The 24,663-nt window shown below is 46.0% G+C and overlaps 1 protein-coding gene and 1 pseudogene across 1 annotated transcript; both read right to left on the bottom strand.

The window, feature by feature from the left end:
* Window positions 1–1,751: 1,751 nt before the first annotated feature.
* On the bottom strand, window positions 1,752–5,646 carry LOC123059735 (uncharacterized). The gene is made up of 2 exons (XM_044482219.1): window positions 5,110–5,646; window positions 1,752–4,586 (listed from the first exon to the last, which is right to left on the bottom strand). Exon 2 carries the CDS (start codon window positions 4,335–4,337, stop codon window positions 2,502–2,504), a length of 1,836 nt encoding a protein of 611 aa, XP_044338154.1. The 5' UTR covers window positions 4,338–4,586; window positions 5,110–5,646; the 3' UTR covers window positions 1,752–2,501.
* Window positions 5,647–21,286: 15,640 nt separating this feature from the next.
* On the bottom strand, window positions 21,287–22,450 carry LOC123059734 (gibberellin 2-beta-dioxygenase 5-like; annotated as a pseudogene).
* Window positions 22,451–24,663: the final 2,213 nt, after the last annotated feature.

The following is a 24,663-nucleotide window of genomic DNA, read 5'->3' as shown; positions in this document are numbered from 1 at the left end:
CCTAGTTTTTCCTAACCCTAGCCGCTGGTAGGGGGTCTCTCAAGGCTACTTGGAGGTCTCCAACGGTTAAAGGCGAGAGCAATATCGAAGTTTATTGAAAAGGAAAACTGAACAGGATAATGTCCGTATACACTCAACCATCCATTGTCTAATCTAATGATAATAATAGCAGTTGATGGGTTAGATCTCTGAGAGATACAAGTTGAGATGTACTATATGCAGTTGATGCAGATGATTTCAGAATCACAAAATGACAGCTGCACGAGAACACACGATGCCCTCTGTCCAGCTGATTTCCTTACTCTTCTGTGTTGGTCAGTTTTTACTATTAGTTTCTCGCAAAAAAAGTTTTTACTATTAGTTAACCGTGGTGTAAAATGACCAACCACACAATCTAAAATATTAATGGGCAGTGCACAGGGACCTTTTCATTTCTTGACCACGTCGATTTTAAAGTTGTATAACCCAACAAATCGTATGCATCTAGGGTTTCCTTGCCTCTCGCCGGCGCCGCCGGTCCGCCTTATCTTCTATGGTCCTCGGATCATGGAGGCACGGTGGATCCCGGCCCTTGCCGGCGGGAGGGCTCCGTTTTTAGATGCTTTTCTGAGTTTTGTTAGAGTTTGTGCCATACTCAAGAAGATGAGGCGGTGACGGCTTCTTGAAGATGGAATAAGGTCCTCCCCGCTTAGCCCCCGTTCTGGTGATGTTTCAAGCATCGTCGGAAGGCGTGTGGAGGTTTGTCTCCGGCGGATCTCATGGGATCCGGTCGGCGTTTGTCTTCGGTGGATCCGACTGGATCCGGTCTTCGCTCGTCTACGTCTGTGTGTGCAGGTTGGATCCTTCCGGTCCATGCTTCTTTTCATGGGCGGCGGTTGCTGTTCTGGTGCGCTGGTCCTGTGGGGCCTTAGCACGACGACTCCCCGACTGTCTACTACAACAATGTTTGCCCGGCTCTGACGAGGGAGGGGCGATGACGGCGGCGCGCCTTCGGTTCGCTCCAGTGACTGTAGTCATCGCTAGGTGGTCTACGAACCTGGATGTAATTTTTACTTCTAGTGTTCTTTGTACTATCTTGATAGTTGATGAATAGATCGAAAGTTTTCATGCAAAAAAAATGCAAAAAAAATTTTGCACAAGGCTCTTAACCTTGTGGTCGTGGGTTCGAGCACCCGCCACGGTGGGCGCTTTTTTTTTTACTTTTACTGTGCCTGCTAACAAAACTCTGCCCTGATATTTGTTGCCTAACAAGAAAAATGCCCTGGAACGTGGATTTTTCCTAACGCCTCGCGTGCGCAACGCGAATCCCTGCCGCTCATCTTATGTGATATCCAATCGATGTGGGCCATCACTATGTCAGCCATGCAATGTATGGTATAGTATTTTATTTTTTGTCACAAGTCGCTGCATTCATCAGGTTTTGGGACGGCATGGTAGACTGCAATTCCTTTTAGTTGTGCCCGTAAACTACGTGGATACTAATTAAAATCTGACATAAAAATTAATATTCCGAAGCTTCCTTTTTTTTAACGCACCACAAAGCAAAAATCATGCTGTATATACAAAGTTCTTCTAATTTTTATGGCAAAGTTCGGAGACCATGTTAACAAAGTTCTTTGGATTTAGATAAAAATTCTAGCAAAGTTTTTTTCATATTTCTTACAAAGTGCAAACCAACTATTCAGAAAGTTCTTCACTGTTTGAAACCAAAATGTGTTTCAAATGTATCCACGACTGGTCTTGTCCTAAAGGGCTTGGCGTCACGAGTTCAAATATGTTAAAAAGATCAAAAATGCAATGTTGGTTTTAAAGATATGAGCCATATAAATTGTCAAAAAAAAAAGTGATGGAGTTAGAGGACAGAGGGAAGATAAAGTAGGCATGCATGTGTTGATGTAAGACATGCATGTGTCAGTGTGTGCAGTGGAAGAGAGAGGGAGAAGTACCATACACATGCAAGGGCACACATCCACTTAAAGTAGCAACGACAGGGATTGGAGTTGTGCGTCTAACCAGTTGGGCATAGACATATTCGTTTTCTGATGCTCTGCTAACAAACTGCATCTCCATGTGTGCTCACTTGTTGACATGTGCAACAATGCAAATAAGAAGAAGTAAATTTTCATCATTTCTCAAAATTCAGCAGGGAGAAGTGGATCATAATTCATAACTACTATAGAATACTAATTAAGCCTGCTATAGAATGCTAGATTGGTGTACGTACAATGGATTGCTGTGAAAAAAGATGTACAATTAAGCCTACTGATCTAACCATGCATACATCTTACCTACTGTTTCAGTATGCCAACAGGGACAGCAGGGGGTATTGTACTCGTACTCGTATCTGAATTGGTGTTGGTGTTGGTCACTGTTTTAAATAGCCCGCTATAGCTCCGCTATAGCACGCTATAGCGTTTATAAAAGGTCTTGCGCTAAGAGACTTTGATCCAAACAAATTAACAAACATTCTAAATAGCGCGCTATAGCTCCGCTATAGCACGCTATAGCATTTGAAAGAGGTCCGCCGCTAAGATGCTTAGCGCGCTATTTAAAACTATGGTGTTGGTGTTGGTCACCCCACCATCTGAAGCGAAAACGCCTGCAAACCTCAGTGGCTGCTGCATCTGGACCCGGGAGCTACTGCTGGCATCTTCTTCTTGGTCGTCGCCGTCTCCGGGTCGGCGGCGAGACACCATCCTGTGCTGCACAATGTCGTAGGCGTCGGCGGTCCTGACCTCCTGGGCGAGGGAGCAGGGGCAGCAGAAGAGCCACTGGAAGCAGTCCGTCACGTCCGGCCTGCCGCAACAGAACCCACTGCCGGGGAGCCCAAACCTCCGGCGCATCTGGATCCTCCAGAACCCGCCGTACAGCAGGCCAAGGACGCAGAGCAGGGTGCCGCCAAGGCTGAGCGCCAGCCTGGCCGCCTCGTTGTCGATGTTGATGGCCGCCAGGGTGAAGATGAAGAAGGGCGCCAGGCACAGCAGGATGAAGGTCGCCGCGTGCACGTACGCGTTGCCGAACCCCAGACGCCCCGCGTTCCACCCGAACACGCAGCAGCTGCAGAACAGGGACAGGTACGCCAGCGAGATGTCCTCCCACAGGTCCGCCACCAGCCCGCCGGACCACTCCGGCGATAACATACCATCTTCTTCCGCGCCGACGGCGACGACAACAGCGGCCATTTCTAGTCCTTGTCGCTGCGGCGGAGAGGGGGAGAAGGAGTACCTCCTCTCCACGGTCTTGTGCTGGAGCCGCTGCCGCGAGCCCGAAGAAGAAGACTCCTGCTCCTCGTCGTCGGCGGCCTGGACCTCGTAGTCTTTGCCCAGGGGGCTGAGGTTGTTGTACATGCTGGCGACGGCGGGCGCGCAGATGGCGACTGACACGGTGAGGCCGACGCCCACGGGAGGCCGGCGGGTCCTGGAGAGCCCAAGGTTGAGGCCGCAGAGCGCGTACTGCGCCAAGCAGTTGAGGTGGAGCAGCAGGATCACAACCATCATGTGCCTCCTCTCGTTGGGCTTGACGGTGCCGCCCTTGCAGTAGACCTCCCGGAGCGCGGCCATGTCGCCGGCCCGCCACCGGCACAGCAGCGCCAGGTGGTAGAACCTTCTGGGATGGTTGTAGAGGCACATGAGGGTGAACAATGCATTCAATATCTGGTTGTTGACCTCGAACCACGTGTCCTTGTGCGACTTGGTCCGCAGGACGGCGTTGAGCATCCCGGTCATCACCATGAAGAGGATGGCGCCAGAGACGCCGACGGCGACGATCCACACGAAGAGGGCCATGTTCATGGGGTTCTTGATCCACTCCTTGGACTTATCCCACAGTGGTCCCCACTTGATCTTCCTCACGAACGGCACCGCTGCCGCCAAGCGTCGCCTTGTTCTGGACTGTCTTCTTCGTGGTGGGCGGGAAGAGTGTTCATGCTGCTGCTGCTGCTGCTGCTGCGAAGAAGAAGAAGAAGAAGAAGAAGAAGAAGAAGAAGAAGAAGAAGAAGAAGAAGAAGAAGAAGAAGAAGAAGAAGAAGAAGAAGAAGAAGAAGAAGAAGAAGAAGGGGAGCCATTGTTGGTATTGTAGTGTCTTTGGTCAGCAGCAGCGCGGAGCATGTGGTCGGTGGAGTAGCAGGGCGGCGAGCTTGGTGTTTGCAGGTGGTGCTGAAAGGAGTAATCCTCCTGGCCATTGGTCTTGTCACCCAGGACTTGTCTTTGAGTTTGTTGGGGTGAGTCGATGAAATAGATGGCTATGTGATGATCATTTTTTGCATCTGTGTTTGCAGGCTCCTCTTGGTGCATTATGTCAGCAGCAGGCCTCTTGTGAGTGCCACCACCTGCAACCATGTTTCGACAGACGGACGGGCAGACTTGGAGGATATATATGAAATAACAGGTGCCGTATGATGCTCTGTTTGCAGTATCGCAACTGAAGATAACTTTTTTCACCCTCTGATTGAACCAGTAAGTATAATGTTGCTTCTTTTTCGTAGAGCTAGATGTTCAGATAAAGACTGGACGAAGCCAAAAAGATGCTGATAAATAATCCACTTGCAGTAGCTAGGGTGCTTGATCTTCCCATTTGGTTAGGATTTGCTGCACACAAATTAAAGAGAAAGGTTATGAAATTGCCACCACTAAGTAATACCAATAATGTTGGATGCTGCAAGTACAGTACAAAGCAACAATCTAATATATCGTCGTAGAAAAAGTAAGTCCAGGCATCTAGTTGCACAAGGATATGCCCCTTTTAATTTGTACAAGAGTCTGAATGAAAGAAGAATGGGACTATATGATTGAAAGTTAAATCGGAAAGAAAAAAGAAGTTGAGTTTTAGCTTGTTGCAGATAGCCCAGGTCTAGCTTATACTAGTATATATTCTTAAAAGAAAAGAAAAAAGAGGAAAGGAAAAGGCCCCTTGTTTAGAATGAATTGCATATGATGGATCGATCGATATTAAGTAGAGGGGGAAATCGCTCATATATGCATCAATCAAGCAATCAATCAAAGCAGTCAGTACATACTAGTGTAGCAAGTTTCCAAAGGAAGCTAGAGGAAATTAATTAAAAGGCAGCAGATGTGAATCAAATCAATCATTTAGACGATGGTACATACATACCTTGTTAGCTAGCCCTCCTAGGAGGCCTACTACTAATCGTACGTGCGTGCGGCGGCTAACTCAGAGTCCGAGAGACGGACAGATGGTTGGATTGCCCTCTCCTCTTTTGATTGTCTTTTTCTTTTTCTTTTGATTGTGAGAGAGAGAGAGATGACAAGTGAGGAGGAGGATGGATGGAGTTGAATTCTTGCTAGATAGGATTAAGATATGGAGAGATTTGATTTGATTTGATTTGATTTGATTGAGGAGAAGCTTCAAGATAGTGCAGAGGAAGAAAGTAAAGCAGCAGCTCAAGAGAACCAACCGATGAGGAGCCAACTGATGAATGGAACAAGAAGAAGAAGAAGCAGAAGAAACAAAGATTGGGCCGGCGGATATTTTGTTGATTTGGCCTCTCGCCGCCACCAGGCACGCACGCACAACACAAGAGTATTAGTAAATTCTATAACATTTTGATTTCAATATTATTATACAAGAGATCGATACAAGAAACAAGAAAGAAAGAAAGAAAAGTCTCTGAGTTGTACAAGAGATCGATACAAGGAACAAGAAAGAAAGAAAGAAAAGTAGTAAGTTGTCTTCGTCAAGTGCCTGCTAAGGTCACACAAAACCAAATCAAAGAAAAAGAAAGGTCCATTCGTCCCTCCAGAGAGTTGGTCTAGAAAATTCAACCAACTAAAACCCGCCTTCCTTCCTTCCTTCACATGATTGACTTCTCTTTCCCTCCCGTATGTATGTATTGAATTCATGCTCCAGCTAATTGCTTCAAAAGTCCCAACTGAAGGATGTTTGATTTCAGATTCAGATAGATAGATACTCCTCTTGTACTGTATGAATTCCATCCATCTTCATACCTTGCTTGCTTGGTTTGCTTGTTCAACAACTCTGACTATTGTATCTGCATGTATGTATGTATGTATGTACTGAAAGCAAAAGAAAATCAAAGCTTCAAGTGCAAGGCAGCTGCACCTTGTTTATTCGTTTGTTTTCACCCCGTCAGTGATAGGCTGCTTGGTCTGTAGCAGTATATTCCAATCCAAATTTATCTTTCAGAATTATTCCTATTTTCACCACATATATATGCATCAACATTTCCTAGTCTTCCGGTGTGCACCAAGATCCGTGCGTGCTAATAGGTGTCTCACTTGGCCGAGGCATGAAAAACCTATTCACACCATCCCGATAAAATATCACTCGGGTTTATAAATCACATGACTACATATTTTTCTCTTACCTCTCATGTGAAAAGAGGGGGTAAGAGGGAGCATGTTAAAACTGCTCCTTTTATAATCTATCTGTTATTACACCTGTGCGGACTTTGGACAAGTGGTGTATGTGCTGATAAAAAAAACAAGGAATGAACATAAGTTTGCTTGAACCACAGAGTTTCTCTGTCTCCCAAATGTGCCATCAATCAATCAATGGCTAATTTGTTTCCTTGTCAAATGCATACACCATATATATATTATACCTTAATAAGTGAAAGGAAAATAAATTGATTTATAACATCATCATCATTTCCCTATACAAATATATCACACTTGTGCCTCAAGAACAAGCACTAATCCCAAGTAGGGTGCATCTCTGTCCCGAGTGAATAATGTCATGATGTTCGCAAGAGAAATCCGCTAGAAGAGTGCCAAGGTTGATGTCACACTTCAACCTCCAGTTTATCTCATCACACACGTCAGTACGCGCTATAACATTGTGAGGATGGAAAATTGTCTAGCATATGGCAACAGTCCCCTCAGCCTCCCCTTGTGCGGCGACATGGTCTGGAGGCGGCGCAGCACGTCGGCGGGTAGGCGCTGCGTGAGGTCCTCCGTGGACGACGGCGTCTCCAGCGACTGTGCCATGGTCGCTTTTTTGCTAGTACACAAGTTTGTTTGTGCTGTTCGATCTAGAACCGTTCGATTATATATTTATAAATAGTAGGGAGAGTCGGAGATACGTGTTGGAATCCGATTGGACCCCGTCGGAGGAGCAAGTAGTCCAGTTAGTTGCCGGTCCCAATCCCGCACCTGCTTCCCCAAGACCAAGTGGATGAACCAAATCGGGGTCCAAGTCCAACGCGTATGTAATGTACTCCCTCTGTAAACTAATATAAGAGCGTTTAGACTACGTACCATCAGGAAGACGGACGAGATGCACAAGGCCACGATCAGGTTACGTTGCAGTTCATTCTAAAGGGGTCATTCGGTGGATCAAACCTTTTGTTGTTTGACAGGTTGGACAGTCAAATCAAACTCGTTATTCTTTTCTTTGGTGGCTATTGTGATAGTGTCTGAGGCAGGTGACGGACGTTGGTGTCAAGCTCAGATATATTTTATTATTTTTTTAATTTTGTCATGTCGGTTTTTACGTGGCTTGTATTTTGTTTTTTTGATATGAATGAGATACATATTACCATGAAAAAAAATCAAACTAGTACTTGGATCGACCGACGGAGGTATGCCGGCCGCTGACTCTCTCCATCGTATTCACGCGTTTGCCAATTGGGCTGGACTGGACTGCAGTCAGTACGTATGGCATGTAAGGCCCATGCCAAACCTGATAGAAGATAAGAAAGGGATTCGGCCTCTACAATTTCCGACTAACCCGGCGTGCTCCTACTGATTTCCGTATCCTAGCCTAAACAAACTAATTTCCGTCCCTGTAAACATTGTGACGAATTAATAAAGCTAGTGACGTTGCCTAAAAAAAACTAATTTCCAAAAAAAATTGCGTAGACAAAACTAATTTCCATATCCAAATATATCCTCCTCTTCAGCCATAAATATACGCCGTAATTTATTACCGTATATTGAATACCAAAATATATCCTCCTCTTCATCTATAAATACACGCCATTATTTATTTCCCTATATACAAACACTAAAAGATATCCTCATCTCCAGCAATAAGTGCAGGTCGTTATTTACTTCCATGTATAGTATACAAATACTACTAAAAGATATCCTCATCTCCAGCTATAAATGCACGTCGTTATTTATTTCCATGTAGAGAATACCAAACAATATCCTCCTCTTCATCAGCTACAAATACACACACGAAACCTTCTCACCGAACACATTCTCAATCGCAAACAAATTTTCAGAAGCCACAAGAACTCAAGATGAGAATTCCATTCTTGATCCTCACCATCCTTGTTCTCTCTCTCCAGTGCAAGGCTTCCGTTGCCTCCCCGCTTGTAAGAGATAAGGAGACCAACATCCTCTTCTACTTCCACAACATCCATGCCGATAAGGATTCCTCCTCGGTCCTTGTTGCACAAAACGCCAATGCCACGGCCCATGCTCGTGGTATCGTGGCCTTTAGCTCTGTCTACGTGTTTGACAATGTGATCACTGAGGGGCCCTCGATCACGTCTAAGGTGCTTGGGAATGCACAGGGCATGTACGTCGGCACAGCAAAAGATGGGTACACGATTTTGATGGCCATCGATGTTGAGATCACAACTGGCCCATTCAATGGCAGCTCGTTTGTATTGTTCTCGAGAAACCCGTTGAGATCAACCAGGGAGCTCCCCGTCATCGGAGGTCGTGGTGCGTTCCGAATGGCCGAAGGGTACGGCATGCTCCGAACGGTGTGCGTTCACTGTCTCAACTCTGTGAACCCTGCCAGTGGAGATGTCATAGAGTACAACGTGACTCTCTGGCACCATTAAATGAGTTTATGTATTTTGGGTCCTTATGATGATCCCTAATATAATGGATGGTTGAGTTTTCTAGTTATTGACTTGTTGCGCTTTATAAAATTACCACATAAAACTCCCTCAACTTATGTACTCAAATGATTTAATTCAATATTATTAGGATCAGATGATTTTTAGCTAGCTGGAAACTTAAGAGATGGTTATTTGCTCTTACACTGCATTTTTTTTCTTTTTTGAGAGAGAGAGAGAGAGTAGGAATCGGGAACAAAATGTCTCATCATGTGCATACACATATATAGGGGACAGAAACTCCATCTATAAATCAATCAATCGCATCAAAGAAGAAGAAGCATATGCTACTCCAGGCTAGGCACTCACAACCATTGAAGTAGAAGGATCATGAGCATGAAGATCAACATGCATGGGTCGTCGTGTGGGAGCGTACGTCAGCGCAGATGGACATGGACAGCGTCATCAAACCTAGCTATCTAGGAAGACGAGTGCCGTGCACCGGCCGCGGTCGCTCGCTCTGGCTCTGGCTCTGGATCCACCACCACCACCACGACGGCGACGACGACTTTGGCCTGTCCATTGGGGCGGTCGACTTTGGCCCGTCCGTCGGTCCGTCGCCGGCCCCGTTCCGTGACGATTATTGTGGTGAGGAGGGTGAAGAGGATGCAGGGGCCGGCGACGCACATGATCCTCATGGCCAAGTCCAACATCGGAGGGTCGGGGCCCGGCAGCCAGATGGACAAGACCGCCATCGGCAGCGTCACCAGACCCAGGAAGACGATCCCCATGCACCGTTCGCAGTCGTCTGCCTCCCTAAGGCCAAGGCCGCCGCTCTCGATGCCGCCGCCGGCCATCGCTCTGGATCCGATCGTGCCTGTGCGTGCGTCAATTGGACTGTGCCGCAAGCAAGCAACTCGTACCTAGTACGGAACCAAGGCTGACAATAAGGCCCTCTTTGATTCGCAGGATTTTCAAATCGTAGGAATAGGAAAAGTATAGGGTTAGAGTGGCATGCACACATAAATCCTACAGAATTAGCATGGAGTGTTTGATGGCACAGGAAAAGCAAAGGAATTGTAAAAAAAGATTAGAGTGGATGTTAGATTTCCTATGAAATGTAGTACAAAAGATTCCATAGGAAAAATTCCTATGGGATCCAATCCTATGAATCAAAGAACCAACATAGAAAAAATTCTTAAGGATTTCAATCCTCCAGAAATCCTATAGAATTCCTTCGAATCAAAGGAGCCCTAAAGGGACTTTGATTCATTTATTTTTGAGGGAGGAAAGTATGGTTTTCCCCCTCAAATCATGTCTGATGGACCGATTTCCCCCCACAGTCTAAAACCGGATCAATCAACCCCTAAACTCTCCAAAACCGGATCAATTCTCCCCCATGGTGGTTTTGGACCAGATTTCGGTGGTTTTGACTAGTCTCCTTGCTGACTGGACATATGCAACTTTTCCCAATTCTTAATTGCAATCCCTAGGTCTGTCACCGCCCCCTCGCCGCGTAGCACTGTGTCGCCGTCCCCCTCGCCGCCCCCTCGCCGCCGTCCATGGCGTCTGCTAGCTCGTCAATCAGTCATCGGTCGCCGCAATCAATGGCCTTCTCAGGGCAGTCGCCGGTGCCATATCGGGAGCCACCGATGGCGTACTCGCCTGAGAAGTTGTGCCATTGCAACATCAAGGCTCCGAGGTGGATTTCGTGGAGCATTGCCAACCCCAGTCATCGATACTACAACTGCAGCCAGTCTCTAGTACCCGTCGATCTGTGCCCGCCGTTTCTGTTTGTTGTTTTCTTGAGCAGCAAAGTTATAGTCTTTGTGCAATTCTCTTGACGAAATTGCACAAATTGTTGAATAGGGATATGACTGTCGGTACTTCAAGTGGCATGATGATCCCCTGGATCAGTTTGTCGGTATGCTACTAGGTGATCTGCGAGATGTTGTGAATCGGCTGAAGACAGAGGTTAGGAAGCTCAAGACCGAGAAATCACAGCTGGAGCATGCTCTCATGGATGCCAAGTGCAGCATTGGTGATGCTGATGTTTATGTGCTGGATTTGAAAGCATCGCATGCTCAACAAATGGATGTTCTTGCGAAGGAATTTCAGAGAAGCAAGTTGATGTACAACTTTTCCTGCATTGTGTGTGTTGTTATCATGGCTTTTAAGATGTGATGTACTATGTAGGATGCAGTGTCTTAGTCAACCACCTATGTAAGCTGGAGTGAACAATTGTATTTGAGTTTAAAATTTCAAAAGAGGAAGTCTGAACTTGTGTCTGAAGTTAACTGAACTTTTGTCTGAATTTTTCTGAATCGTTGTCTGAAGTTAACTGAACTTTTGTCTGAACTTTCAGCACCCACCGCTTTGACAGCCACCCACCCACCCATTTAAAGCCAGCGCTCGCCCAGACACCAATCGCCCACCCATTCTCATCCACTCGCCCAGTCGTTCCCCATTCTCATCCACTCCCTTCGCCTCTCACCCACTACTCCCATCGCTTCTCGACGCCGGCGATGGCGCCCAAGAAGAAGACTGCAAGAGATGTTCGCCGTGCTCAAGAGCGGTGGGAGGAAACTGTGAGCAGGTTCTGCAAGGGTGATTCAGAGAAAAGGGCCGATGTGGAGGAGATCTGCAACAGATTTCCGAGCTTGCAGATGTGCGTGGACCATGCTAGGGGCCTCATCGATGTGGCAACTGATGTTGAGAAGAAGACAATGTTCCCCAACGGCCGTCCCATTCCAGCTATCTCTGTTTTCCTTTGGGCTATGAATGAGGCGGAGAAGTCACCAGATCCGCGTCAGCGTGCCAGGTGGTACGACTACCGCTCCCGCCGTCGCCCCCCTCCACCTCCAGTTGAAGGTCTCGTCGGCGTCGTGGTCGCTGTACCAGCTGCAGTGAAGCAGGTTATTGTGCACTCTGACAGCGACGGAGAGTGCAGTGAAGATGTGGAGGAGGACAGCGAGCAGGAGGAGGTGGTGCTGGATGTGGAGGATAGCGAGCAGGAGCAGGTGGTGCTGGATGTGGAGGACAGCGAGCAGGAGCAGGTGGTGGTGGATGTGGAGGACGACAACGAGGGGGAGGTGGCGCCTGCCGACGACGACGTGTACGTGGTGGCGCCGGCGATCCCACAGCTCGGCGACAGGAGCATGCCAATCGAGGCGGAGACTTACATCCGCGTCGACATTCGCCACTCCGACCGCATCAAGAAGATGAAGGACATGCAGAAGTGAAGACAGAGAAATGAACTGGAGTTAAGTTTCTAGTAAAGTGTCTAGTTCATTATGCACTCAGAGTTTCTATGTTAGGTACTGGAGAGATGCAGTTAAGTTTCTATGCTAAGTTTCTATGTTAGGTACTGGAGAAATGCAGTTAAGTTTGTAGTTAAGTACTGGAGAAATGCAGTTCTGTATGCACTGTCAGAGTTTCTAGTTAAGTACTGAACAAATGCAGTGATCAAATGTATTGAAGATGTTCAAGCATAAATGTTTTCAACTCTGTTGTCCTCTTTGTTTCAATCCAAAAAATTATATTAGCAGAAATTGTGCCTCAAATGAACAGAAGCAGAAATTTAGGACAAGTGTGAAGGAAATATGCCCTAGAGACAATTATAAAGTTATTATTTATTTCCTTATATCATGATAAATGTTTATTATTCATGCTAGAAATGTATTAACCGGAAACATAATACATGTGTGAATACATAGACAAACAGTATGTCACTAGTATGCCTCTACTTGACTAGCTCGTTGATCAAAGATGGTTAAGTTTCCTAGCCATAGACATGAGTTGTCATTTGATTAACTGGATCACATCATTAGGAGAATGATGTGATTGACTTGACCCATTCCGTTAGCTTAGCACACGATTGTTTAGTATGTTGCTATTGCTTTCTTCATGACTTATACATGTTCCTATGACTATGAGATTATGCAACTCCCGTTTGCCGGAGGAACACTTTGTGTGCTACCAAACGTCACAACATAACTGGGTGATTATAAAGGAGCTCTACAGGTGTCTCCAAAGGTATATGTTGGGTTGGCGTATTTCGAGATTAGGATTTGTCACTCCGATTGTCGGAGAGGTATCTCTGGGCCCTCTCGATAATGCACATCACTTAAGCCTTGCAAGCATTGCAACTAATGAGTTAGTTGCGGGATGATGTATTACGGAACGAGTAAAGAGACTTGCCGGTAACAAGATTGAACTAGGTATTGAGATACCGACGATCGAATCTCAGGCAACTAACATACCGATGACAAAGGGAACAACGTATGTTGTTATGCGGTCTGACCGATAAAGATCTTCGTAGAATATGTGGGAGCCAATATGAGCATCCAGGTTCCGCTATTGGTTATTGACCGGAGACATGTCTCGGTCATGTCTACATTGTTCCCGAACCAGCAGTAGTCTCATTCCTGCACGGCAACAAAGAATCGTGAGGAGAATCTGATTGTTCCTTGCCGGATGAGCTGCCGCTGCCCTTCTCCCACACCCTGGACGCCGGTGTGGGGTATCCCACGTCATTCCAGAACTCCTGCAGTAGCTCTGCGTCCGACTTCTTCTTCCTGGGCCGCACCATTGACCAGGAACCCTCCGGGGTATCATCGCATCCGTGAACATCATCCCTGGAGAGGACAGCGTCCACCACCTCATTTGCTAAGCGCCCGGCAGCCGAGACCTCACCCGTCTCCTCCCCGACGTCAGCTAAGGCTTGAAATCTTGATCCGGAGCATGGCGAGGAGGAAGACAAGGAGGGTGACCGCGAGGCCGGCGAAAGGGCACCCGGAGCTAGCGTCAGCCGCCGCCGATCCAGAAAGACGCGAACGCCGACACGCACGACGCAGCCGAGAAGCACCACCTCATCTCCGCTCTTGATCCTCTCACCTGATCGGAGATGCCGCCCCTCGACGATCTTTCCGTCGCCGTTCCGGAGGAAACACAGGCCAGGTCGATCTAGGAATAGTGAGCCACTTTGCCACTCCGGCGAACCATCTATCCCGGCGGTGGAAAAGGTCGCCGCCCAGCGCAGCGTTGGTAGAGGATCCGGTGGTTTCATCTCCTTAGAGGATCCGGTGGTTTCATCCAGCGCAGCGTTGGTCGCTGCCTACTTGCATGTATTCTTTAGTGAGGTAGATTTCTATCTATGATCATGTATTCTTTGTGACATGTTTGGAACTGCGATTACGTCCAAGGTGCTTGGGAATGCACAAGGCGCATTTAGAATTGACTCTTTGCAGAAATCTGTACTTCATCCTTGGTGAAATTTGTTGCACTCCATCCCTTCAGGTTGTTAGTAGATTTGCTATGCAAATATGCAGACCGTTTTTTCATTGTGATCTTTGCCGGATTTTTGTACATGACATCAAGATAAGTAGAGCAGCGTGATGAAGAATGGACAAGTGTGTTGTGAAGTAGTGAAGTTCTCAGATCCCACACTCAATGAATAAAGGTACCCTTGTCTTCCTTGTTGTATCATTTATTAGTTTGTTAGCTAGGTAATTCAGCTTGGGTCATTCTTGCTGGAATTTAGTCTATTTTGGGCAGCCCAATAACTATTTCAGAAATTCCTAATAAATCCTAGAGGCCCACTTAGCATTGTGCATTACCTGAATAAATCACCTGTTCACTTCGGTTCAGTTAATTTGATTAGGCATAGCACTCGAAAACATTTCAAGTAAAGTTTATAGGGAGTTATGTGTTCCGTGCAAACAGTAGGACTCATATTCGCTTTAGATGTATGTACTCCCTCCGTTCCGTATTATAAGTCGTTTTAGCTTTTTCCGACAAGCTCCAGAAACCAGCAAAATGACATGTTTTACCCCTGTACCAAAATACACAAGCAAAGCGACTGCATCAGAGAAATTCAGAAGACGCGGAGGCAAAGAAATTCAGAAGACGCGATCGCAGAGGCAGAGAAGAGCACGGAGGTGCGGCGGGTAGGCGCGCGCCGGTGCCACCCCTGCCTTCTCCGCCATGACGGTCCCCGCGGAGGAGCTGCGCTGGACCACGGCCAATGCTCACCTGCCCTTCCCCCGCGCGGTTCACGAGCAGTGAACGCCAGTGCAAGCAGCCCCGAACGAGACCCTGTGGCGGAATCTCCTCCCACGGCCACGGGATCAGCCTGGCGCCGGCTTCGCGAGCAGGGGCTCCTCCGGCTTCACTAATGTAGTGAAAATTTGTAAGTTGTTTCTTAGTGAGTCTTTTTTACTTATCTAAATAGATTGGGACCTCTAAAACAGACTAGTTTGTACTTCATTCACATTGTTTTTTCAAGTATATAGTCAGTCGAATATATGTACATTACAATAATGGGAAATTTCGTACCCCAAATTTGTGCTCAGTTCATTGTTAGGTCCTGCAAAAAATTTAATGGATAGTTTTCGTCGCAAGTTTGCACCTTCTGGGCATTCATAATTTTTTGACGTTTTAAATCTTCACTTGACTTATCATCCTATTTTTTGTTGCTAATCTTGGTTAGCAACTATGTTGCTCGGACTCTCAATGTGTTCCAAGTATTATCTGATTGTCACTTGACTTATCATCCTATTTTTTGTAACCAATGGATTTTCTTTAAGCATGAAAGATCATATAGTTTGGGTTCACTTCCCATTAATAAATGGATGGGGGTGTTTGTCACACAGCAAGCCTCTTTGTCGATCTAGCACAGAAAAAAAAAGTATTGGGATATTGTGTTAAGGATATACTCACATAGAAGTTGTGTTATGCATTGTGAAAGAAGGCATTAAGGCCTCCTTTGGTTGTAGGAATTTAGTAGGAACTCTACAGGATAGGATTTGCAAAGGAAATATTTGTTTGAAGCCCTTTGGTTTATAGGAATAGATTTCTATTCCTATGTAGGATAGGAATCAATCCTTCACATTTTGGAGAAAAAAAAATATTAGCCTGGACTCAATGGAAAAATTCCTATCATATGCATCAAATGGCGTCTCTTTCTTTATAGGAATTGAGATGCGTGTCATCTCACTTTCTATGTTTTTCTATTCCTATAAAATTTCTATCCTATGAACCAAAGGAGGCCTAGCAGAATTTGCAGAAGCGAGTTATGTTTTCATGTTAATTTATGTAACACATCTTATTTATGAACCAAGTTTAAATGTCTACTCTTTCATGTATTTGTCATCATTTTAAAATATTTTGTTATGCTTGATCTCTACCACCGTTATCACTTGAGATCATAACATTTGTTCCATCGCAACGCACGGGCAACTTGCTAGTCTTGTTAGTTTTGCTCCATGGTGCAATTCATCGATACTACTACTATACAAAAGCATACAATTTTTAAAAGGCTAGAGGGCGGGGCAGTCTTGCTTGGTCGGCTTCACGAGAGGCGAGGACCTTTGTGATTTACTTTCAAAAAAAAAGGACCTTTGTGATTTGACGGCCGACGGCTCATTACTGCTGAAAGGCAGGGCCTTGTGATTTGACAATCCATTACTGTTGTAAGCGACTAACCTCCCTCTAGATATTGTGCCAGATATATTGCACTCCATCTAAGTGGGCTGCGGCCCAATATCTCACCTCCCACTGGTTTTAGGCTGGGTTTTTTTTTGGGCGTTCTTTTGTTCACTGGTGTTTTTTTTTGTCCGGTTTTGGTGGTTTTTGGTGTTTTTTCCTTCTTATTTTTGGTTTTTCTTTATTTTTTATTTATTTTCATTTCCTTTTTGTTTTCAGTTTACATGAATGAAATGTTCTCATTTTCGTGAAAAATCCATGGAATTAGTTAAAAAAATCAACTTTGTTAAAGTTTTTCAAATCCACAGAATTAGTGAATTTTTCTCAAATTCTTTTCAAATCCATGACCAATTTTCAAATCCACAAAATCTATGAACTTTTTTTAAGCCCGTGAAGGTTTTTCAAATCCATGAATTGTTTTCAAATTCGTCAAGTTATTTCAATCGTTGAACATTATTTAAAATTTATGAACATTTATTAAATTCAGAAAAAATCAAACTTATGATTTTCTTTGAATCCACAAACTATTTTAAAATTTGTGAACTTCTCAAAATTCGTTACTTTTTTAATTGGTAAACTTTTCCCAAAATCTCCGCACGGCGTGTGTTCATTGTCTCAATTCTGTGTAGTTATTTTGTGTTGCGCAGCGTGCATACTAGTATAATTTTGGAGAGTAGGAAACATGAGGAAGAAAATATGTCATCATGTGCATACGCGTATGGATGGGCCAGAAAATCAATCTATAAATAAATAAATGAATAAAATGAATCAAAGAGGAAGAAGAAGAAGAAGAAGAAGAAGAAGAAGAAGAAGCCTGCTAAAGGTGGGTCCGTGGACTTGGAGGGGAAGGTGGTAGCTCCGTGACGAGTACCGCGACCATGAGCATGAAGAAACTGCAGGCTGCGGCGATGCACACGATCCTCATGATCAAGTCCAACACTGGATCCTGAGGGCCCGGCAGGCGGATGGTCAAGGCCACCATCGACAGCGTCACCAGACCCAGGAGGAAGATGGCCAACCACCGGCCGCAGTCAATTTTGCCGCCGGCCATCTCTCGCTTTGGTTCCGGATCTGGATCCATGACGACGACGACGACGACGACGACTTTGGGCCGTCCGTTGGGGTGGTCGGCTTTGGCCAGTTGGTCCGTTGGTCGCCGGCCATGTTCCGTGACGATGACTGTGAGCAGGACGATGAAGATGGCGCATGGGGAAAGAACGCAGAGGATCCTGGCGAACAAGAGCAACATGGGTCGTGGCGGTGCGTCAGGGCCCGGCACGCACATGGACACGGCCGCCATCGGCAGGGTCAGCAAACCCGCCGCCACAATCCGACTACACCGACCGCAGCCGTCGTCTGGCACTGGCTCCATATTCATCTACTATCTACTACCACTATAAAAGAAAAAAAGACGGAGAACTAAATCATCCTATCCATCGAAACCTGCAATCTGATGGTCTACATCCCTCCAGATACTAAACGCGTTTTACGCTTTAATTATTCACCATGCCATTATCTACTATCTATCTACTACCACTATAAAAGGAAGAGAGGGGTAGATCCAAACAATCACATCCATCCATCATCAAAATCTAATGGCCCTTAATCATTTTGTGTTTAACGCTATACCAACCACGCAACAAGCCACGATCAATCGCTAACCCACCCTGCCCGTTCGCACGACATGTCGCCCCGCTCGCACGACCCCCAGTCGCCCCCTCCTCCTCCATCGTCCCGCCCGCACGACCCCCAGTCGCCCCCTCCTCCTCCTCCCGCGTCGTTCGCCGCCCCGCTCCTCCTCTCGCAGCCATTAGCCGCCACAGGTCGCCACCCTTCGCTGCGGGAGCCGTCGGCAAGTTGCCGCCCATCGCGCCCTTCGCCGTGGGAGAGCCGGAGCCGCCGCCCGTCGCGCGCCGGGGGAGAGATGCCGCAGGTCGCCGCCCTTCGCCGCAAGAGAGCCGGAGCCACGGAGCCGCCGCCCGTCGCGCACCTGCTTCCCCTCCTCTGCTGTCGCAGGTATGCCAACGCCTCCTTCCTCGTCCCGCCCGCACGACCCCAGTCGCCCCCTCCTCCTCCTCCCGCGTCGTTCGCCGTGGGTCATCGCATGGTCCACCGTCGTCGTTCCCATAGCATGCCGCCTGCACTTCCTCTTGGCCGGCGCAATCGTTGGGTCACTGGTTCATCTGTTCGTCCCTGGATTGTCGCCGTTCATCTTTACTCATGTTTCTCTTTGATGATGTCCAGGTGCCGCAGTGCCATTGCAGGAGGAAACAGGCGGGTGCTCGGCGACATCGGCAACATCGTCCATCCCCACAAACTCGAGGGGTAAGAAAATCAGCGCAAGGATCGAATCCCAGTCCTGTTTTTCTTTCTTCCGTTCTTTTTCCTGAACTGAACCTGATCTTGTTCGTTGCAATAGCAATATCCAGCTACCGGTGGGGATCACTCCAATCACCAGGAACTTCGGCGCTGAGCTCTAAAGAAGGCCTAGGCCGATCCATCCAAGGTACGGACGCTCTGCTGTTTACACCACCTACTCTCTTGTCTGTTGGAGTTCATGGCCTGTCACTCATGTCCTCACAGTGTAGGCAAGTGATCAATTATCCTGAAATCTTTGCCCTATTGTACAGCCCGTTCAAGCAGTCACAGAAGCCTCTCTATAGATTGCATTAATCCCTAACGTTTGATCAAGAAAAATTGGTACTTTTGGTGTCCATCTACCAGCACTGCTCATGACCATATATATATCATGCAAATACAGGAGCGAGGGGAACCAACAGGGGTGGTGTCATGTGTGCATCTCCTACAGCGTCCTGAATCCCTGCAGTACACCAGCTTTGCGCTCTACCTAGAAGCTACGTGTGCTTTCGAATTCGATCTCCTGTGTGGCTTAAGGCTTTGAAATAAATTTTGATTAGATAAATCTTCAATAGTTTTAGTTATACTCTCTATACAATTAGTAATTGTTTAGATGATAATTCCGAACAATGTTAGTGCTAGAGACTCATACATTAATTTCAAGTAGCAGTTTTAGTTCCCCGTTCTCCAATTGATACAAATAATCTATGAATTATCAACTATTAGGCTAACTACGCACATATTAGATTCTTTGTTTCAGCTGTCTCCTGTTGCACTGATATATATTTACGTTTCAGATTATGTAGTCTTCTGCAGGTTGTCAAATAAACTCTTCCAATCTAATCAAAACTGCTTTGAGTCCTTTACCTTTGATTTTTCAAAATGCAATCAGAAGTAGTTGTCATCTCTAATGTTAATGAATAGATTCTCAGAAAAGGAAATTAATTGGAATGATCTGCTCAGCTTATCCCATGACTTCAAAAGGAAGAATTTGACTAAACTGAGATGTTGATCTGCAGTGTAAAGATAGACAAAATCAAAGACTGGCCTATTTTCCAGTAACTCCCTTAGTCAACACCCGAGACATAAGTGGGAGCAAAATCAATGGTAGCACCAAGTATTGAGCAAAAGCACTTCGCGTTTTCAAGATACGGTCTGAGCTTAAAAATTAAATTGAACGTGACGGTTAGTGTTATGCTTATAAGTTGGTAGCCCCAGCACTGTCTGTTGTAGATGGTGCGTATTATTACCTCCTTCAAGTTAAAATGTCATTCTAATAAAAAAACAACATGTTCTGGTCAACTCAGGTGCGTTCTACTGGGTGTTTTTCTTTCTTAATAAATTGTTGTTGGTGCTAAATAACTATGGGCTTAGGATCAAGGCTGTACTTGTTATTGCCAATGAGTTATTGCTTTGTATTTTTACATGCCGACGGTTGGAATGTGATAATAATTTCTGCATGTCTACACCTAGTTTATTCATCCCACTGGAAAAAGAACCAAAAATGTTGCGTGCAGAGATGTCTTGGAGGGACAACACATGTTTGTTTTCCGTACATGCCAATCCACCTTATTATATTAGGACATGTTACTCATCTCTAATATTGATTTTTTTTTTCTAATTTATGTGCATATTATGCATACAATTATGAGCTGTTCTGTTAGGATAATTTGAGTTAGGGATCCTTACTAAATAATGTATGAAGATGGTACTGAAGGAGGCTTTGCAACTAGCAAGGTACTCTGTTTATAATCTGACTGATATTTCTTAAAAGACGTATGGCTGCTATGTTCTCTCAGACAATATAAAGCATGGTTCTATATGCTCTGCTAAATTTGCAACTTTCAATGCTTTGTGAGGCCTTTCCCATCAACTCTAGGGATTTTACCTAAAGTTTCTTCTCTGATTTTTGTGTGTGTGTGACTAGCTATTTTACTTACTGGACGTCTATATCAGGCATGTTTAGGGCCTTGTCTCTATATTTTTCATGTGAATCGCAGAGTAATATGTGAATAACATTTGCACTAGTGTAAGCTTGCATGTTTGCTACAGCAGGGCAGAGTTGGTGTAGCATCATTAGTTTCTTTTTTGATATACTAACAAGTTACCCTGTGCGAATTCTCAACTATTTGGAGCCCTGTTTGCGTGCAAGATTACGAGGAGCGCCCTGTGCAATTCCTCGACTGTTTGACACCGCGAGCGTCAAACGGGAGGGCTCCCAGGGGAGAGGCACGGCGGCCAGGGGCATCTCCTTTGTTTATCCGCCGCTTCCCTTCGTCACCAGTAAATAGCAATCATGGCACCGCATCATTCACTTGCCTACCATAGATTGACTGCTGATGCGGGCGCTTCACTCCACTACTCCATCTCATGTTGTATATTTCCTCTCTTTATATTCAGATAAAGTATAGCATGTAAATATGTCTAAATTCAGAAATAACGGTTTCCCTTCTATCTTCACTTGTACTGTTTCGGTTAGTAAAAATGTAACTAAATTCAATGGATGGTATTATTTGAAGCTAGATTATAGGATTATTCCCCTGGTGTTATTAATGTATTTGGATTAAAGTTAAGAACATGATTCCTTTATATTATTCCTTTAGAATTTGGTATGATATATAACCACCAGTTTAGTAGATGATTTGGTATGATATATAACCACCAGTTCAGTAGATGATTCCTTTATATTATTCCAAAGGCTTGGCAATGAATTTGGATTAAAGTTTTCTCGGCCCGCTACAAACATATAGGAGTACAAAATGACAAGAAGAAGAAGAAAAAATGAATGCTTATGATTGGGCGACGGCGACGCGGAATCGGGCCAGGCCGACCTTGGAGCCGGTGGCCTTCACGTCCGCCTGCACCTGCTCCCGGAACTCACGGTAGCTGAACCCCCTGTACACCTCCTCCTGACGACAAGCTGACGCCGCGCCGACGATGACGGCGTCCTCCTGCGGGAACGCGAAGTAGCAGAGCGACATCCTGTCCACCTCCGTCCAGGCCGGCGCCACCACCCGGTGGTCCGGGCTCCGGTACGCGCCCGGCTCATCGCCTGCAGCATGTCGCCCACGTTCACCACCAGCGCGCCCTCCACCGGACGGACAAAACACCACCTACCACCATGGAAAACCTGCAGGCCGCCCACCATGTCCTGGTTCAGGATCGAGAGCACCGAGCTGTCCGTGTGCGCCTCCATCCCCAGCTGCCGCCGCCCTGGCGCAGTAGCCGGGTAGCGGTACGCCCGGAAGATGCTGCCACGCTCCGTCAGGTACGACGCGCGCTGCTCTTCATCCAGGCCCAGCTCGCCGCTGGCCAGGGCGTCGAACAGCTTCCGGGCGATGCGCGCCATGTGCGCCACGTACTCCCCGCTCACCGCCTCCATGAACTCCGCCAAGGCAGTGCCGCCTGCTTCACCGTCAGCACCATCTGGACAAGAATGACAACGGTCGCCGGTGTCGTCGGCCTCGACGTGCAGCCCCTCGAGCCAGTTGAGCTGTTTGACGGGCAGCGCCGCCAGCGCCGGCGTGCCACAGAAGTAGCCCGGCAGCCGGGACTTGTTGGCCGCGTCCAGCTCCAGCAGCCCGCGCGCCAGCCCGAACAGGCGGGCGGTGAGGCCGCTGGGGACGCCATGGTTGACCAGCCGGAACACGCCCGGGTCCCGGCACGCTGCCGCCAGCTGCTCCATCAGCCTCGGCTCCTCCGCCTCGAGGTCTACAGTGGACACCTCCAGCTCCTCCAGCTCGCACTCGTCCGGCAGATGCTCCATGGATCCCCTGCTCGGCTGGATCAAGCGCTACTTGAGTTGATGGATCTAGAATTCTACTAGAGATACAAGAGGGCACGCAAAGGGACAACCTTTACTTTTTGTTTATACTCTAGTGGACAACTGATGATGAGCAGAGCAGACTTTGCTCTTTGTCTGCTAGCTTCTTTTGTCGGCTAGTATGCCTCACTATTTCTTTTTCCCTTTCATCTAAATAGCCTACTATCCTAAATTTTTAACTCCTAAAAAATTATGGAGTTAATTTACAGATACATTTCGACATCACTATAAAGAAAAGTAAAATAAAAAACATTTTGGCCGTTTCGATGGAAACCTCGCATGGGTCGGCGGCTAGAGGTCGCACATGCCACCAGAGCTCGAGAGGAAATGAAACTCGCGGTGGCGCGACCACGAATGGTTAGGGACATGGGCTGAGGGTCAATGTAGTTGAAGAAGTCACGGCGTTTTGAAAAGTTAAGTTTAAGGCACTCCTCAAAATTGAGCGGGTTGAGTTGTATTTAAGGACTAGAAGAATGGCTAGTTCTAGGTTAACTTCTCAAAAAGAAAACTTTGAGAAGGGGTTATAGATACTTTGAGTTGGCTTAGCTTTTCCAGGATGTCTTAGATGTACTTATGTTTGCTAATTGTCATTCAATCTCGATTTTTTGCCACCTCAATGTGAATCTCAACACCAAGACAACAAACGACGACATAAAACGAACTAGATGATACTCCGCATGTTGTTGTGGAAATTATTTGTTATATATTTTGATGAAGTTGAAACATGGATATTTGATTATTGAATATATGTAAGATATTTGTGGAATACAAGTACTCCCTCCGTCCGGAATTACTTGTCGCCGATATGGATAAAAATGGATGTATCTAAAACTAAAACATGTCTACATACATCCATTTCTTTGACGAGTATTTCCAGACGGAGGGAGTAGTGTAATAGTTTTGACATGCATGGTTGAATGGTTTGATTGATCTTTTTCCATGCATCTCATCTTAGCATGTCGTTGTGGTGGAGTCTGGATGTACTAAGCCTCAGCCACCAAATGTGCCACCTGGATGCCACATCCTGTTTGGGCCCATTTCTGTCCTGTGGTCGAGCCACATACGGCCAACCAAGGTGATGCCCACTGGCTTGGAATGTCCTGGCTTCAAGTAGGCTACTCCCTTCGTCCTTGAAACAGTGTACTTCCAATTTTGTTGGAAAGTCAAACTTTTTTATGTTTGATCGCATTTACACAATAATAGACCAACATTTATGCCATCAAATTAGTAGCATTAGATTCATGATAAAATATATTATCGTCATTTCACCAAATATTCTATAGATGGCTCATATTAATTTCTTTCCAAAGATAGGCAGTACTTAAGTATAATCATTAATTATGTGTACATATCTTATACCAAAAGATATCCTCCTATCTATATTCATTAATTTTTTCCCATATAAAGAATACGAAATGATATGCTCTCCCCAACTATAAATACACAGACCAAACCTTCTCACCGATCATGTTCAATTCACAATCCAAAAACCACAAGAACACAAGATGAGAATTCGATTCTTACTCCTCACCGTCCTCCTTATATCTCTCCAATGCAATGCTTATCCGGTTAGTGGAAGCGAGAAGGTGACAAACATCCGCTTCTACCTTCACAACACCCATAGTGTGAATGATCCATCCTCGGTCCTTGTCGCCGAAAACAAGAATGCCACGGCTCATGCTCATGGCTTAGTGCCCTTTAGCTCCGTCTACGTGTTTGATGACGTGCTCACCGAGGGGCCTGCGAGTACTTCTAAGGTGATTGGGAATGCACAGGGTATGTACGTTGAAACGGGGAAAGATGGGTACACGATATTGGAAACTATTGATTGTGAGATGACAGATGGTCCGTTCAAAGGCAGCTCGTTCGTGATGTTCTCAAGAAATCAATTCAGTAAACCAAGCAGAGAGCTCCCCGTTATTGGAGGCCGTGGTGCATTTCGAATGGCCAAAGGATACGGCTTGCTCAGGACCGTATGCATTAACTGCATCAACTCTGTGAACCCGTCCAAGGGAGATATCATCGAGTATAATGTGACTCTATATCTTCATTGAGTTTATATATGGTTGCCATGTGTTCCTTGTAGCGATAATAACATTAATGGATGATTGAGTTTCCTAGTTATTGTGCTTTGCGAAATGCCGGCTCAGATTATCATGTTAAGCTTGCAAGTCACTGCTTTGCCAATAATTATCATGTCTTACTATTTGTAGTCGCACTACGA

This window comes from Triticum aestivum, chromosome 3A (genome assembly GCF_018294505.1).
Source record: "Triticum aestivum cultivar Chinese Spring chromosome 3A, IWGSC CS RefSeq v2.1, whole genome shotgun sequence".
NCBI classification, from domain to species: domain Eukaryota; kingdom Viridiplantae; phylum Streptophyta; class Magnoliopsida; order Poales; family Poaceae; genus Triticum; species Triticum aestivum.
This window is presented reverse-complemented; position numbering and strand designations above follow the sequence as displayed.

Excerpts from the sequence above, each read along its gene's own strand:
- LOC123059735 (XM_044482219.1), bottom strand. The coding sequence starts at position 4,337 with ATGGTTGCAGGTGGTGGCACTCACAAGAGGCCTGCTGCTGACATAATG.